This window comes from Corvus hawaiiensis, chromosome 3 (assembly GCF_020740725.1).
Source record: "Corvus hawaiiensis isolate bCorHaw1 chromosome 3, bCorHaw1.pri.cur, whole genome shotgun sequence".
NCBI classification, from domain to species: Eukaryota; Metazoa; Chordata; class Aves; order Passeriformes; family Corvidae; genus Corvus; species Corvus hawaiiensis.
Genome location: NC_063215.1, coordinates 85,038,914 through 85,057,541, shown reverse-complemented (window position 1 = coordinate 85,057,541; position 18,628 = coordinate 85,038,914). Strand labels below are relative to the sequence as shown.

Below are 18,628 nucleotides of genomic sequence, written 5' to 3'. Positions count from 1 at the left end.
CAAACAAAGAAAAAACCCCAGACAAAATCAACACCAAAAAGCCCACACCAAAAATGCCCCCAAAACCCAACCCAGAGTGATCTAATATTCTAAGTTTTGTAATTATTGCATCTTAAAAATAAAGCTGTCATTGAGAGTTACTCTTACACACTTCCATATGAAGACTTTTATTAGTAACAGTGAGAACAGCTTTCCTATTCAAACAGAAAAAACCTTGCACACAGCTTTATTACAAACATTGCTGTTATGTCATGCTTATGCATCATTTCCGACTTACATTTTTCAGGCGGTGTTATTGTAATAGTCTGAGCTGTAAATTCTTCATCAAAATACCTGGTGTCTGTCTCAGATGTCACTTGAGGTTTAAAAGGAGGTACAAGCTGAAAGGCACCAAGAAACAAAACAAAATTACTACACCTCAAAGCAGCCAAATTACTATCAGGAAAACAAGTAAGTTCTTTTCCCTTCACCCCAGATCAAACAAGGAGGTCTGTGGAGAGGCAGCTGGGTCTCTAACTTCCACTAAGAGATAGAACCCATTAGAGTCAATCCCAAAAATACCCATTCAGAATCCAGTTAATAGCACAATGCAGCTAAATTCAAAGTATCACTCTCACATGACTTGCAGATAAATTGAGCTGCATAAAGATAATTACCTAGAAACTCTTCAGGCCAATTTAATTACCCGCAGAGCTGCCAGGCAAAGGCATCTCTAGATACTTCACCACAACTGGGTGGTATAAACAGCTAAGAAGAAAAAGACTACACAGAAAGCATAATAAGCATGGTTTGGGGTTTTCGTTTCCAGTGGTAAGGCCTTCATCTGAATGTACCTTTAGAAGAAATTACATGATGTGAAAATAAATTTTACATTTGAAAAAAGGCCAGTTCAGGCTTAAGGGAGTTGCTGCATCTAAACCTGCCTACCGCTTTCACAGCACAGTGTGGGATTTCCCAACAGCAAATCACTAGGAGCCACTGACAGCCTGCAGGCAGGACTCCCTTGCCCCTCTTTTGAACCAGCCTTGCTATCCACCTTCTCCACCAGAAGAACTGGTAGTAAATTTTTACTGGAAGGCATATCGAGTATGGAATATCACACTGCATGCTGCCAGTCCAAAAACAATGCAGCAGTTTAGTATGTATGATATTGCAAATTGTGTGTGTGTGTGTGGTGTGACAATGTCCTTGTTTGGGCCTTTGGTGCTTCCTCCTCATGTGCGATGTAAAACACACCCTGAGAGTACGTGTAATTGATTTTCCTTTCAGTACAACAGCTTATATCCTGGCTCACTGATATTACCAACTTGCGTGTGGTTTTCACTAGTTTCATGTTCTCTCTCTCCTCGACTCCAGAACACTAACAGCAAAAAATTAACTTGTTCATTCACTCCACAGCAAAGAAGGAGGAACTGCTGCTGAACTCCCTCCTTTCCCCAAGTTCTATGCACTAGATGCATAGATGTACATGATCTGTACATAGTAAGAGACTGATTTTATCTGATCCAGATCTTCAGTAAGTGCAAGCAATTATTAAGTAAAACCAAATCTATCACTTCATATACTTAACAGTACAATAAATCTGATTAATATTTTTACAAAACTAAGTTCAGCTTTCCCTTACATTGTCCTGAATGGAAAATATACAACAGCAGAGAGGTATTTTGAAGTAGAAGTTCAGGGCATTGTAGAATAAATGCTGAAGGAGCTAACATATATAAACACAACATCAGAAGAATCATCCAGGTATAAATCAAGTTACATCCAATGTTTATAAACAAAGTATTCCATTTTATTGCACAGATTCCTTCAATTTTTGAAAATTATTTTTATATGCGTCCAGGCTATCCCAAACAATTCTCCACTGTTAAAGCAGATTTCCAAAGTTGTACATCTCTCCAGCAATGCAGCCACACAATTCCTAAAAAGAGTTACTTGAGTTATTCCAGTGCAACATCCCACATTGTCATTTTATTGTAATTTTTCTATCTGAAAAAAGAACAGTCAAAAAAAACCCAAACTGAAAACACCAACCAAAACACACAACAAAAAACACCCAAACCAAACCAAAAACCAAACCAAAAAACAAAAAACCAACAAAAAAAACCCCAAAACCAAACCAGAACCAAACCAGAACCAAGACAAAAGAAACAAGCCTACACAAGATTACAGGAAGCAAAATACTGTATTCTAGTCAAGCCTCACTGTACATCACATCCTTTTAAAAAGACATTTTCACAGATCTTAGCAATAAATTCAGTATGAAAAAAATTTGTAAGATAACAGGTTTATAATAATTTTACTACTTCTACTACTTCCTTGATTGGAATACATTTTAATGGGCAGAAACAGAAAATGCCATTTCACAAAAAAATAAAACTTTTCATTTGAAAATAATGAAAATACAAGCTCAGGAAAAATTTTCTTCTTTCTCAAGTCAAGGACAAGAAGCAATGTCTTTTCAATGGTGCAGCACACATCTGCAGTAGAACAAACTACTCCTGCTGTGAAGTACACCAGAGACCTTTCATGCTACAACTACTTTGCAAAGAGAAGGAGCAAACTCTCACTTCAGTCTGTAACAACTGTGAGTCAGGTTCAAGTCATTAATGAAACACAAAAGGTATGGCAAGGTAAGGTCATTGTATGTTAGCAGTGTATGGCTGTGCTGCTGGAGAGGAAAAGGAAAATGCATCAGATGACAAGTTTCTTTCTCAAAAACTTACAAGCTAACTACTGGTTTATCCAGGGATTTGTTATATCTTTTTTTTTAATCCACTGAGATGAACAAGCCTCACTACGACTTTAAATCCTCCCCTTGTTCTCTCCATCTACCTGAAATAGTAATGGTTATGGAAAATACTTTGAAAACATTGTTTTAGGAAGGGAAGCACAGTGCTAAATGACTCTTAAGGAACAAATAATTACAATAATAATTTTAATCAGGTATGAAAAGCACCGTTAAAACAAAACTCATTAAGTTGGTGCTCCGACTCAATGCTCAGCAGCAAGGCTTATTACAAAACTGTTTATCAATAACATCCAATAAGTCCGCTGACGAAAGTTTCAGTGATGACAGAAGTTCAGCTGTCTGGGGAAGTGAAACAAGTAGAAGACAAGAAACTCCACACTGTAACTAAAAGGGAGGGACCTGATGCAAATTTATGTCAATGGTTTTAGGATTCATCTATCTTACAGCAGCATCTTTCATATCTGGACATTAAAGACATTTGGAAACTTCACTGGCTGCAAAAACAAACTCTCCAGCCATGTGGCTCTCCACAATAGTGTGCACTGGGTTTTATCCAGGCTGTGCCCTTGTTTACAGCCATGATCCCCTAAAACTTTTGGAGAAGTGGAATCGGTAGCTGAGATTGAGAAGCATAGATACAGCTGGACAGAGAGTCAGTGAGGTTTCTTGAATCTTTCCATACACTTTGTCTCCTTCCCTCACAGCTTCACCTCCACCTCCCACACAGCTGTGTGGACAGACAGAACTGGGGATTGCTCCTTTCCATCTGTTCTACCTCACCTACACCAAACCTACTGGGGCTAAAGTCTTTTGGACATCCCACTCCAGATTCCTGAGCTGACACCAAAGTACCACCTCCCCTTCCCTGAGTAAATTCTTGGCAATCATTTTTCTGGAGGGGTGTCTCCTTTGTCCATTAGTTGTCAGACTTCATTTAAAACCAGAAAGCAAAATGTCCACAAATTTCAGCTGTAATGAAAACATTAGAAAGACAAATAAGGTGCGAATGCTGCAGAGATAAACGCTTAGATTGACACTCCAGAAGCTTCTTCATACATCACAACGAAGACTGAAGCTGAGGTTTAATGATAAAGATTAATACACCCAACATTAAGAACCACTCTGATGATTACAACATGAAGATGCCACTCTACAGCCAGCGACATTTCACATTTGGTGCACAAGGAAATAGTATCCAGGTGCTGCTCACTTCTGGCCTGAGAAGTCAGAAGTCCAAGAGTGATGTGAGCACCAGAAGGCACATCCAGTAACCTGTGTCCAAAAGGAGTAAGATAAGCTTTTGTTAAGTACAGGCCTTGTCAGTCTGCAAGAGAATCGCACTGCTTGGTCCTGGCTGCCAAATTTTAGTGTGGGATAATTTTCTTCCTTTAGCAGCCTTGATTCAGAAAAATGCTCCAACCAGACAGGGAACTGCACCTCCTGACAATCTACTCTGTGGAGCAGAAATACAGATTTTCTGGATTTATGCATTACACACACACATATGCATAGATATGCATGTGCCTGTACAAATAAATAAATAAAAGTCTAAATTCAGTGTGAGTTAAGTGACTTAAAGAGTTTGTATTCAAGACAAAAATCCAATTTCATATCCATCTGTCAAGCTGAATCTGCCCTGGCCATTTCAAAGGCTTGATGTTAGAAATGACAGCAGAAGCAATATCTTAGTGTCTTCATTATCTCCAGTGAGTGGCATTTCCATTTGGCATCCATTGAGAGCAGTGTGTGAGAAACACCACAGTTTTTCCACAGTTCAAGTCCTAGAAAATTTGACACCCATCTCCTAGAGGAAGGAAAGGGGCAGGCACAGTATTTGACTGTTTTAGGTACACTGAGATGTACAGGCTTGATTCTACGCCTTGAACTTTCTCACACTTAGTGAAGAACTACATAAATACTTCAGTATGAAGGAAAATATGTAACCCTTCTTGCTCAAAGAGAATTTACCAGGAATCACTTGTCTTGGTGCTGTACAGAAATGGGTGAAGCTACTTCAAAGTAACCATGATGCACTCAATCTGCCAAATGAGAAGTATGATGCTTAAGAACATCAATCTCCTTTTAATTTAAATGGGATTTTCACAGAATCACAGATTACGCTGAGTTGGAAAGGACCACAAACATCATCATGTACAACTCCTGGCCCTGCACAGCACCACTCCCAAGAGCCACACCATGTGCCTGAAAGCGTTGTCCAAACACTTATTGAACTCTGTCAGGCTTGGTGCTGTGACTACTTCCCTGGGGAGCCTGTTCTAGGGTCCAACCACCCTCTGGGTGTAGAACCTTTCCCTAATATCCAACCTAAACCTCCCCTGCCACAACTTCAGGCCATTCCACTACCATAAGGATCCCACTGACCAACAGACTGCGGCTGAATCATGCTGAATAGACGGGAGGAATACCTGTCCATGCCCCTCAAACTAGAGTTAGCACCTGGGGGAAAGAGGGTAATTTGAGTTGAACTTCAAGCCAGTTAATAAGCATTCCTGTAGGGACTGGTTCATCCCCATACCTGGCCCCAAAGCAGGCAGCTTGCTACCCAGCAAGCAGCCACAGCACAGCCAGGAATTGGGAATACCCCACGGACACTGCATGTGGTGATCCTAGGCAGGGGGAGGAAAAGGAGCTGGAATTTCAGTGGTGGAAGGACATACAACACAAGCCCACAGGCAAACAGGTTTCAGTAGAGAGTTTTATCCACGGATAAACTGTTTTCCAAGTGATACAATGCTGTTACCACGGACAGAGAGAAACCACAAACCCCCAGGACTACAGCAATTTTGTAGATTCAGAATCAGACACCCTTATGTATATTTTCCTTCCTGTAAATTCAAGCAGCTGGGGGAAGGGTGGCAATCAACCTCTAGGTCTGCCCATATAATTTAAGGTATCAGTGGAAACACAATGAAAGCACCAGACTGGCTGTTGTCTGATCTTTCTACAACTTTGCATGGCAACAACACAAAAGCAACCAATGAGGGTAATTTCTGCAGTTTTTGTGGCAGTGCAGATAATTGTACAAAAACAGTATGATTCAAATAGCAATAACCTAAATCCAAATGGTGGTATTTTCCTATTTCCCTCCCACCCTTTCCTTTCAAAATCTGATACACAGAAATACTTAAATGTGCATTTAAGATCATAGTTATACTGCAGATTTTGCCAGGCCTGAACCCAGGACTTAGATCATGGGATTTCATCATTTGCTGTGTTTGTGTCTTCAGTAAACCAAGGTAGCCACAGCTGAAGGGTAAGGAACAGCTTCTTGCAGCTGTCAGACTTCCTGCTGAAAGCCACTGCCTCCACACTGGGACAGGTGCCTCCAAAAGCACCACGCGCAGCAAAGCCAGGCCTCCCCGCTTCAAGCATTGCTGCCACTTGTCCCTGCTCCCTTCCCAGCACCAACAAATTCACTTGTTGGCACTTCCTAATTTTCTTCAGGAACAACCAGAGGTATTACCACCAATCAGAACACGTATCTCAGCCCAAATTTCCACATGGTCTCTCTCATCTTTCATCCATATTATATGCAGGAGGAAAAACAGGCCTCACTACAAGGTCTGGACCTCCTCTGCCATGAGGCTACCGAGTGCTTCAAGGTTCAAGCCTGAAGACATACCCAAATTTCGATCTTTTAAGTAATGCCCATGTGCTTTTTGTTCAGTGAAAGACCCTAAACAGAACATCTGACAACTTTAGTGTATTTCTGCTACCCAAATAAAAATATGCCAAAGCAATTCTTATATAAGAAACAGAGAAATTTATAAAAGCTTCCTGATTCTACCTAAAAATAAAACAAATATTTTATTTAGTACATGGGCTTTTGAAGTCTTTAGAGTTTGCCAAACTATTCAATTTCTCATACTCAGGCAGAGAGATAAAAACTCATCAGGGCTGAGATGATCACAGGAAGAACCTGGCACAGGCTGCTCTCTTTCATATGCCCTCATGGTTTTTCTGCCAAAAATAAATACATCAGATCACAAATGCTAACTACTATACATTTTTCATTTAAAGGCAACGACCTTCTCTGCTCCAGTGTGCCATACAATATTTTTTTTATCATTATGTAGTACCATTTTAGGTTAACGAGTTAGCAGTATCAGAAACCTAATAATTCCATTTGACCATTTGGATCCATTTGACCTGACAGAGCTGTGGTCTGTCACATGAAATACATGAAATAGTTTACAGATATATAATTCTGTTTCTAATCACACCAGTAAAGTGATAACCTAGTAAAATGATAAAATCAGAGGCACAGGAGCACAGTGTGCACATGTACAAAACTATCACCCAGCAACTACTCAGAATACACATGATTTTTTGGTTTCCATTACTCTGAAAGAACTTCAGTTCTTTCATTTCTAACAGAAACACACCCCTGAAATGCAGCCAGAAAATTACAGTGCCATGGTGCATAAAACTCAGGCAAAATTACTGTGAAATATTTTTACTATGCAAATAATTATATCCACTATCAATTTCATCAAGTGACCCTACTGCTGAAGACTCAACATCCAACAATAAACAGCAACACAAGCAAGCACAGAATAAACCTAATTGAAAATCAAATTTATTAGATGCTCTGAGTTATTTTAGAATACCAAAATACCTTAAAAATATTCATAAAAGCATTCTAATTAATATACTTGATGAAAGTTCATTAACCTTATTATTATGTTTGAGGGTTATATTTCAGAGCACAGCTCTGAAGTCTGCAGAGTGTAAGACTGTGTGTGCAGAAGGAACAACTGGATATTTTAACCAGGCAGACAAATGGCTTTGTAAGGAACAAATAGGAACAAAACAATTTTTAATTAGACAGAAAAGCATATTGTCAGAAGTAATTTCCATGACTTATTTTTCCATAAAGGACACACTGTGTGGCAATACTGCACAAAAGCAATTCCTATGATCCTTGAAGTTAATTGTTCAAGTGAGGAAATTCAGTTGATGTTTTACCAGCAAATTTAGTTTCTTAAAGCAAGTGTCCAGAGTAAACAAAGAATGACTAGAGTTTCTCTAGTTATAATACTCCAATAAGCCATATCCACTTCCATGAGCATAAAATCAAAGTGTCGGCATTTATATATTTTTACATAATTATATAAAAAATTATTTTTTTAAATCTGCAAAATGCCTCCTTTTATTTTAATAGCTCAGAAAAAGATCTTGACTGAAACACATTTGCCATGTTCGTTTGGAAAGAATCAAAGCAATTAGGAGTATTTATATATTCTTAACTACATAAGATGCTGAACACAGTATAGAATTGAAAGTTCTATTTCTAATGTAAGATAATTAAGAAATGTTTTTCAAGGGAGCAAGAATAATGTAACACCTTTTTTTTTTCTCACCCACTCCTAGCACATTGCAATCCTATTGATTTTAGTGGGGTTTCTTTTTACTCTAGAAAGGTCCTCAAATTTTATTTTTAGACTTTTTCCTCAAAGTGCTTCTCTACAATGTCCTTACGTAACCAACCAGTGGTTGAGCTCATAAAGTAACCTGATTAATACACTTGCTCTGATAATTTATTGTAGAGTTTCTTGAAAACTTGTGATACTGCCAGGGAAAAATCACACTTGTACCAAGTAACTTCAGAGTACCATATTTTGTATCATCATATACAGGCTTTTATTTCAATTCCGGTATTTGTCAGAGAAGTTACCACACCAACAACCACACATTTTTAAAATTCCAGTTCAACAACAACTGAAAAAACAGTTTGTATTACTGACATTGTAGCATAAACATATTCTGCTCAGTCGTATGTCTTCCATTTTCCTTTTATTTGAACAAAGCAAAAAAAAAGGAGAAAAAACTATCTTTTAAAATTACGCAGCTCAACTGGCAGATTAACAATGTAAAACAGTTGGGGAAAAAAGAAAAGTCTTTATCAAAATAGAAGGGGTTTATAGCAACAAGTAAATTCTTACAGAAATACTGAGATAAAATCAGTTTCTGTATATAAAACAACTTAAGTTGAATTGAGTTTCACTCCCAAGTAAGATAATTTTCTAAAATCATTCCCAAAGTGTTGATCATTACAGGAACAGGACTGGGTCTGGAGAAAACTGTTCCAGTTGAATTCCCAGCACTTGCTTTCTCCACAAGCTGTTTTGGCTCAGTGTTGTAATGCTATTTTAATTTTCTTAGCTATCTCTTTAAAACTAAGTTTGAAAAAGGTTTCTACTTATACACAAACAATCAGAAAGTAGATTTTTGCTATGAGTTCCTTATGATCACTTAATTTCCCTTTTTCATAAAACAATTTTTCACTAAAAGGCAGAAATAAAATGACAATTCAGGATAAACTGTATTACATTTTTCACATTATCTTGAGTCATACATCTACTTTTCTCTTGAAAGCCCAGGAAGAAAAATGAAAAGAGAAGAATTTGGACATTTACATTATAAAAGGTTTGGGTTGGTTTGCAAAATTTATTTCTGGTGAACTGACAAATTATTACTGAAAACACAAAGACTAGGTAAGTAAACCTTGTTCAGAATAATTATTCAATTGTATTAACACAAAAAAGTGGCAAAGAAAAAATTACTAACTCCAGAAAACAGCAGTCTATGACTACCAGTTGAAACCACCTTGCCGAAGCCGGATTATTCAATGCCATATAAAGACATACCTTTTTATCATATACATCTTGCCAGTTTACTCCAGCAAAGAAACTATGACGCATGATTTCTTTTGCATCATCTGGGCCTCCACCAAGTCTAAAGAGAGTGGGGGAAAAAACAACACATATTAAACTTTTATAGAGAGATCAAAGTATTGCTATGGTTGGAAAAGTGACCATTTCTTTTTGACTGTCTGGGAAATATTCTCACCCAATTAACATGCAATTTTCACCCTTTTAATATGAATTCTGATGATCTCGAGGGAAGACGTGATAGTGGTAGTATCCATGCCATGGTCTGTTCTTTTTGACTATTCCAACTACACTGTTCGTTACTGCCCATGATGAGCTTCATTAGTAATTCATTAACTTTAAAAACATACTTAAGTTTAGTTTGCTTGAAAGACCAACTAATGTCCTGGCACTATTAAAAACCCAAACTAACCCAATAATGCTGATATAAAACTTTGCCAAGGATGTGCCAGGCACTGAATCAGTAATGACTTGTGCATCATTTTTATACAGTGCTTACTGCTGTTGCATCTGGGTGCTGTAACAATTAACCAATTACCATAAAATAGTCTCAATCTGAGTCAATTAGTATAAATTAATAAATTGTAGGCCTGCTGAGAAGGTTATTTAAAGGCCACTGTAAATAACCACACTACTCACTGTGGCCCACAGTTTGCCAAAGCCAGACTCTGTCTGGTAAATCATCTTAGGAAGTGGATTTCACCTACTTTGGGTGCACTTGCCCAAAGCGGTTTGAGCTCACAGAAGTGGTCACTGCTGCCAAAAGAGGAGTGTCCAGTGTCCTGCCCATACCTCTCCTCTCTCACTTGGCTCTGTAGCATCATTCCCACTTGGTGACTGTGAGCAGAGTCAGCTCCCTAACCTGGAGAAAAACTAACCCTGCCATGAGAAAAGAAGAGAGAACTGGCCATTTTTTGTTGCATTAGCAAGTCCACTTTGACTCGACAAGTTTAGTGAGCTCCCTTGAGCTGCTGCTGTTGGTTGAGAAAGAACCACACATTCAGTGATGGGAACCTCTACCCTTCTCAACAGCACATCAACTTTCAGGACTGCTTAGCTCTCATCCAACTTCTCCCTGAGACTGGGGATCCTGCTGCCCTAACAGAAGGAAGCTGCAGCAGAAAAAAAATCTACTCTTAACTAAATAAGCAGAGCATACGTGTAAATGTTAACAAGAAGAGTGACAAAAACAGTGCGTGTTTCATTAAAAGGAACTGCTAAAGATATAAAGACAAATTCTAAAGGCAAGCATTTAAGTAAGATAAATTCCTCTCTAAAGCATTTATTGTAAGGAGGAATAATTTCCACAACCAAGGAAAAACGTCTGTTTTGGTATTACCCTGCTGCCAAATTTCAAAAATATTCTGGACTACTACGTCAGTCTTGCAATAACTGAGTGCAAAGTTATTCTAATTTTCAAGCTGTATTCCTCCTTGTTTCTCAACTACTCATTGTAAAATTCTCTACATCTTGGCAAAAAATGGCAGTTAGCCTTCAGTCTCCAGACTTCTCTCAATATCTTCTAGCTGCTCACAAAAAAGCTGAGTTGTGTTAATCTCTGTGTTCCTCCCCTATTTAGCATTAGCTATCACAAGAACTTGAATATAAATAAGCTTCTAAATATAAGTCTGTAATAAACACTACTGTCTGCAAAGATTAATTACAAGGAAGCATCTTTCCAATTTTAAAGGTTAATATATTTGATGGGTCAGATTGTTTGGAGGTTAAAAAGCATTAGGAGTTGCTACAGAAACAAAGTTTTACTCTACTCTGCCTGTATTTGGCTGGCTGGTCACAGTTTGCTTTTCCTGCATACACTGAGCTCAGCTGGAGCAGACAAGCTCACCACTTGTGCTGTCCTGCCTGCTGCACCCGGCTGCATCCAGGCAAATGCCTTGGAGAAACACAACAACCAGTCCTGCCCTGAGTGCCTGCAGGCAATGCCCACTACTCAAAACTTCTTGAGAACCAGCGGCTGAAGGAGCACAAGGAAAGAGGGGCAGACAATGTCTGCAGCCCTGAAACATCCTAGGAGACAAGAATGACAAAGATATTGGGGGAAAAAATGGTATCTATAGACAAATCCCACTGATTTACAAAGAGATTTGTCTTAGAGCCAGGACACTGCTGGTCCAGTACTGGAGCCACTGGAAAATGGCTCTCCTAGGGAACAATCCCAGAGGGAAAAGCCCACCACAAAAGGGCACAGACATCAGCTGGGTGATGCTTTCAAACTACTCACTTTAAAAATTTTCACTTCCGTTGTATTCTTTAACAATTTACTAGTTTAATGGTCTAACATGTGATTTATTTATGTGCCCTAATAAATGTAGCTGTGGCTATCTATGCATCTCTCCTGCTATGATCACCAAGAACAAGTGCTACAGTCCCCATGAGACACTGCAGTCAGCTCAGGGTTAAGTTACAATTGGAAAAACAATTGAGAGCTTTCCCTTTGTTCCAGTACACATTCTAAACTTGAAGAGATCCCTGTGTTTGCTGTGAATGATTAAAAAAGTTTGTCTTCCACAAGCCTTTCTTCCTTTTGCTGGTTAAGTCCATTTTGTAAATCATTGCTGGACTGAAAAAATGGAAATCTGAGACTGTATGCCTGTGTATGACCCTTTCCTGTGATTGACAGCTCCTTCAGCCAGGAAGACCAGGCACCACGGACCTATTTTTACATTACCCAGCACAATCAGAGCATTTATTATGCCTGTACAACCAATTAATTTCACTTACCGCTTATTTGGATCCTTTATCAGTAGGCCTGATAGTAATGATTTTGCATCTGCAGACAGAGTTCGAGGAAATTTTATGTCCTCCATTAGTATCAGTTCAAACAGTTTCTCATGATCTTGGTTGTAGAAGGGTAATCTCCCACACATCATCTCATACATGACAACTCCTAATCCCCACCAGTCCACTGCACGACCATAGTCATTATCTTCTAACACCTGAGACAGAAACCAAAAGCACCTGTGAGACATAAACTATTTCATACATCATCATTTCAGTCTGTTTGATGCATCTCTATAGGACTGTGTTTCTGAGACTTGATTTTCACAGTATGCTACAAGGACTCCCAGAACCTGACTCAAAACTGTAGCACTGACTCACACACCTGAGCTCACTGAAGTTCCAAGCTTACCACTGCTAAAAGCAAAATAAAAAATTGACAATTACCTGCTCCAAATAATCATGACTTCTTTTTACCCTTTCCTATGTCCTCTACCAGGCCATTAATATCATCCACAGCTTCAGGAAGAGACATTATCTACAGGTACACCAATGCCTCATTTAGAAGTGGTGAAACATCTCTTTGCTCAGTCACTTCCCTCTCTTTTGCCCCACCTGTCTAAAGTCTCCAATTTAGAACCACCTTAATCTTACTAATTCAAGTTTAGTTTCTTTATGATCTTTGTTTATATCAAAAGTCCTCAATGGCTTTCTCCTGACAGTTTTCATTACAGTCCATTAAATAGTCCTACCAGCTGAAGCGTGCCAATGCAAAAAAATACGGCAGTGTTTATACAATACTATGTTTACCATGAAACTATGCTTATAGGGTATTATACAAACACAGAAACTGGTAATGATTATACAATTTGTTAACATAATGTCACTGACGTTGTGTACCTAAAAACAACTTATTCCACAGCCCTTCTCCCAGCAGCCCCAGAGAACAGGAATGGGAAATTTAAGCAGTGTGTCTTGACCTTAATACACCTTCATATTAAATTGCAGACATGGAGACAACATAACAGCAGCATTCACCCATAAAAAAATCATAAGCAATAAGGAAACTGAAGGTTACTGAACATATAATTCCAATTTCTGTGTATTTCTAGTAGATCATGCCCCTTCATATAAAAAAGATTAAATAGAAGTCAATAAATGTTAATACAGAAGGCTGTGTGTGTCAAATGGCCAATATTTGCTGCAGAAAGAGCTATCCAAAAACCTTAAAACAAGAAATTAGACTTAAATAATAAAGATCAAAGAAATGCAACTAATAGAGTAGAACTACATATGTAAAGAATGTAAATAATTGTTTAGAGAGAATTGTTACTGTATCACTGACAGATTCTGAAAGGCAGCACCCTATGACTGAATTTTAAAAAAAGAAAAAACCAAGAACAAACTAATCCCCAGAAAACAAAATACTTTTTACAACATAGAGACACATGCAATCACCATCACAAAAAGCTTGTGTTCGAACTGCAAGCATAGAGAAACAGTCATGTAGACACTTGGTAGTGAAAGTAAAGTTTTCAGTCTTTAATGAATAAGGCAATCTCTACAAGATCAGAAATAATTTTATCCATAAGTAGATTATCTTGCAATTGCCTAAAATGTGTAATAATCTCCCCTGAACAAGGGCAGAGGCAGTCCTCATGCACCTAAGTAGACACTAAGTGACCACAGGCACAAGCACTACACCGTAGCCAGCTCTAACAAGGGGTGTTGAGCTCATTTATCTGCCTCTCTTCTTGCTCCCCCAGTAAACCCAAGCCTGCTCTGAAGTATCTGGGACGTGCTGTTAGCAGAAGCAACATGCAGTCTGATCCAGTATGGCAATTTTGGAAAACCCACAGTAATTAATGCATTCATACTCCTACTTTTCACTGTCCTTAAGGATTAGTAGCAGAAACATGATGAAAAGAAGTATATTAAAAATCCATCTTGTGTATATAAGATTAAAAAATCATAAATATTAACACATTAACACATATGATTTACAACTGTGCCAAAACAAACAGACTCATTACATCATTTATATTTCCAAATAGTGGGTGAAATTTTGGAAAGTGTAAAATACAACAAATTATCTGAATAAGTACATATGACAAAACTAACTAAAATAACTCCTGCATTTTAAAATTAATTAAATGTTTTATGAGTTGGAGCATATTGCAAGCTATTTGCTGGAGAACTGTGTACGAAATCTGTGACGCTTGTCTTTAAATCACCACTTCTTCTGCCACAGAATAAAAGCATTATATATTTTCCTGCTTTATCTATTAGCACTGTTACTGCTTCTCTCATCTGTACAGTTACAGTCTTTTCTTTTGAAGCTAGCAAAATACATAAAATTGTGCGACAGTGGTAGATTCTTTTTACAAGTAAGCTGAGGTGTGGTTTGCATGTGTGGTTTATAAAAGAACGCAACAGGAAAATAAAACATATCGTTCTCTGAACAAGGCAAATCACATGGCCAATAGCTAAAGCAAATTGTATTTGCAGCTTTATGTAATTTATGCAGGACTTTACCTAATAATAATAAAAAGTATGAACAACCTTTTGCTGCATTCCCACAACAGCAACAAAACGGTACAAAGAAAGAGCCAAATGTGATTTTTAACCTCTTTTTACATAAAATCATAAAAAAGCATAAAAGCTGGATTAACTGCCTCCCAAACCCGCATATCACCAGCCGGGTTCTCATCCCCAGCTGGCAAAACTGGCAACTCTTTATTTTTGTTTAAATACCTGGTTTACAGCCAGCCAGACAAGCAAGAGCATCAAAATGGTTTCATTTAGGCAAAAGGAAAACAGCCTGAAAATAGTGTAAATAAAGCAAAATACATCTCAACTTATTTTAACATAAACGTAATAAAATTGTGCATAATGCATTCACAGCAAAGATACACTATTATTTCCTTTAAGTAATTTCTGATCTTCACGGTGTTTAGGAACTCCTGAATTTGTAGACTGTATCAAATCAATGGAAGTGAAGTGCTGGAGTCCAGCAGCTCCTACAACCAAATCTATGCAGTTAGGGCAGGCATGAGAACATGTCTGTACACACTGCCCTAGCGTTACAGAATCCTTTCCAAGCAATTCTTGGATTGGAGGGATTTGGTTTTAATTACACTGAACATAGGTCAAGAAAGCTTCAACTCAGTGCTAAAATGAACATGACATGCAGCTGTAGGCTTTGCACCTATAAATAATTCAATCTTTTGCCCACCATGAAGTGGATATCCGCTTTTAGAAAAGTCTCCTTTGGTTGTGAGGAGTGATACTGCTGTCTCTCCAGTACCTCTGGGATATCTTTGTATATGTGGGGCACCAGTCTAAGCACCCAGCCAGACACAGCCACTGTGGAAAGTTTGATCCCTTGGACTCTGTACGCTGCCCTTAAGAGCTGTCTCCACCAGCCAATTCTTGTCCCTTGCTATAAGGACGCACAAATCTATCTTTAAGGAAATGCACTGCACTAAGAACCCAATCCCTTCGTGGTCACAGCAGGACAGGCAGCAGGCCTACCAAAACCATCACAGTGGGCACAAGGTCAACCACTCTGGTATCTGCTGTAAAGGAATGTACTGATATTTTCTGGGAGTACAACACAAGGATCACATAGAACTCATGAGCTCAGAAAGAGTACCTACCCTGACTACATACTCAAGTCAGGGATGTTTCCACAAAGTAAAGATGGACTTACTTGCTTTCTTCCACAAAATTTATTTAAATAGTCAGATCATTCAGATTTATGATTTCCCTTCCTTCATCCTCTTCACACACATGGGGTGCCAAAATCCAAGCCACCTTGCCAATATCTAGGTGAGGTTTTAGGAGACAAGAGCTCCAGCACAGTGTGACTTCAGTGTGTGGATAACGCTTATAGTCATCCACCCTGGACATAATCACCATACCCAAGTGATTTCCCATCACTGAGCAAAGCAGAAGGTGGATAACTGCAGTTCAGTCTGGATGATACCACAGATCATGGGAAATAAAACTCAAAAAAACCTACCATCATTTTTACAACTTGAGGAAATCTTACTCCATTTGTTTTCAGGGCTTTAGTTCAACAACCGGTTCTTTCAGAGGCACTGCCAGCCTAATCCAGGCTCTTGTTTCTGTTCTCTCACCACAGCTTCCCTTACCTTGTCAAAACTATGCAACACACTACATCAGACAGGAGAAAAAAAAAGGGGGAAAAAGTTTCACCCTGGATTATTTTTCACTTGAATCAAGTTTTCTGACCTAAGCCACTCAATTACCATGTGAACAGTTGCAGTAGCACAAGTTGAGAACATGGGCAGCATCAGGTGTGGCATTGCTGCAGAAAGAAATGCTTGCCAATCTCTGCCCCAAAGTTACACTGACACAGAAGTTACACTGACTCTGCCAGTTTTTCCTGCACACACTGACAGCTGTAACAGCTGTGCTCACTTAGGGTGAAGATTAAGGCCTGCTTTTCTTCCCAACCTGCATTTCTCTAAAGCACTCCAGCAGTATAACAGGGTTCCAAAGTGGGCATAAACTCATTGCTGCACTGAAACCACTCCAGTTTTTACAGGCATTGTAGCTCCTCCAACTCACACCTATGCCTGCAGTACAAGGACACAGCCTGGGTTTATAAGGGTGCTTTTAAAAACAGCTGCAGAGGTGCCACTGAACTTTGTATTTTCCCTTCTTATATAAATATGCAAAAGGTTAAGTAACACACATGCTTTCTAACAAGCAAGAAACATTAGCCAGGCATCTGCTGCCAGGCATTTGCAGGTACTTTAGTGCTTTTATGGATGTTTTAGAGGCACTGGACAGCACTAGAGTTTCTGCTAAGGGAGAGCTATTTATTTGCCTTAAAATTTTCATCTGTATTGTGCTCAAAAGGCCACAATACAAATTTAAAATCTTTTAATTTAGTGAGATAGCAGTAAACAAGGGAAAACAAAGTATTCTGTAATGATTGTACCGTTTCTGCACACATTGGGGTTTCTGGAAAGTATTACTGGCAGCGAGCAAGTATACAATGGGATAGTGCTTTGTACACAGAGCAGACTGTAAAGCCCTACATACAAAATAAAAAATTCAGTTCACAGACCAACCTTTGCCATTATGATGATTAAGACAACACAAACACTGCAGGACTGCTAAGACTGCAGTAATTCAATTGTATTTTTCATTTTTCCCTCGCACATAATAAATCATTTTGTTGGCAAATAATTACAGATCAGTGAAGAAAAATACTCCTGTATTTACATTTATTCACCAAAAAAAAAAAAGCTATCTTATCTATCTTATCTATTCCCCACTGCTGAGAAGCCCACTGTCTTGGACTTGAAAAGAAGATTGTTACTACCACTGGAAGTTTTCTCTTTCCCAAAAATAAAATCCACAGAAATGACCTCTTCCTTCATTTCACCAGTGGCTGTAGGTCTTAATCTTTAGGTTTATTAGTCAATACACCTTCAGGTCCTTTGCTTTATGCATGTCACTCCTTTATGAGCCTAACATACAGTCAACAGAATTTGATGTCCATTTAATTTTATGGTGAAAACCAGTGAAAAGATATATTTTATTATCTTTACTGCTTCGGTAGCTAAGAGGCGAAAGTTTTTTTGGAGACATCTGCAAACTCCTATTTACAAGGGCTTGGGGCAGAGACATAGGAAGCAGACAACTGAATGCCAAAGAGAAGTTGATACATACACAGACAGCGCTTTTACAAGTTTCTGTGAAAATAAATTTTTTTAGGAAGTGAGCCAGCAACATAACAGGTGAAGTCTGTGACCATATTAAGTCAATCACCTAATTCCACTTGCCCTAGGTGGAAACTAGGATTCTCCTATACTTTACTAGTCACAGAACACCGAACAAGGTGTGACTGCCTCAGACAAACTGAAGAAAACTCCCTTAATCCTATCTTTATTGCATTTTCTTGAAATACAACATCCCTGATGAGCAGCGTCTGGAAGATTTTTGGTTGCACAGAAGAAATTCACACCATCCAGAGCTGTATTTCCCACACATCTCTATATGGTAGTTGCTGTAACTTCTGCACTCTGCAAACACAGACAAATTTAGCAGTAACCTTGAGCATGAAAGGCTTTGTAAAATTCATTATCAGTCCTATACAAAAGGTTGCCAGCATGGGGTTTTATCTCTAAAAGAAGAATATCAAAATATTAGACTCATACTTCGTGCTAGATAATCAAGGCAACTTACTGGAAAAGCCATTACATTTTTGTCCCAGTAATGTTTCTCCTAATCCAGTAGATATAGACCTTCAGATAGGACATTAGAAGTAGCTTGCTGCTCAATCAATAATTTTGACAGAACAGATGGGAAAATATTTAAACATCTAAACAAACTGTCTGCACACCTATGTTGTGAAAGAAAACTGAGAACTTGGATACACCAATGTACTGTTAATTTAAGGGGG

The 18,628-nt window shown here is 38.5% G+C and overlaps 1 protein-coding gene across 4 annotated transcripts in view; it reads right to left on the bottom strand.

Moving 5' to 3' along the window:
• Positions 1-18,628, bottom strand: part of AKT3 (AKT serine/threonine kinase 3) — a 150,349-nt gene that overhangs the window by 5,472 nt on the left and 126,249 nt on the right. For all 4 annotated transcript variants that reach the window (XM_048296301.1, XM_048296300.1, XM_048296303.1 and 1 more), the window contains 3 exons: positions 12,190-12,404; positions 9,424-9,511; positions 278-380 (listed from right to left, as the gene is read on the bottom strand). In XM_048296301.1, the coding sequence (XP_048152258.1) occupies positions 278-380; positions 9,424-9,511; positions 12,190-12,404 (406 nt within the window). The remainder of the gene's footprint in view (positions 1-277; positions 381-9,423; positions 9,512-12,189; positions 12,405-18,628) is intronic.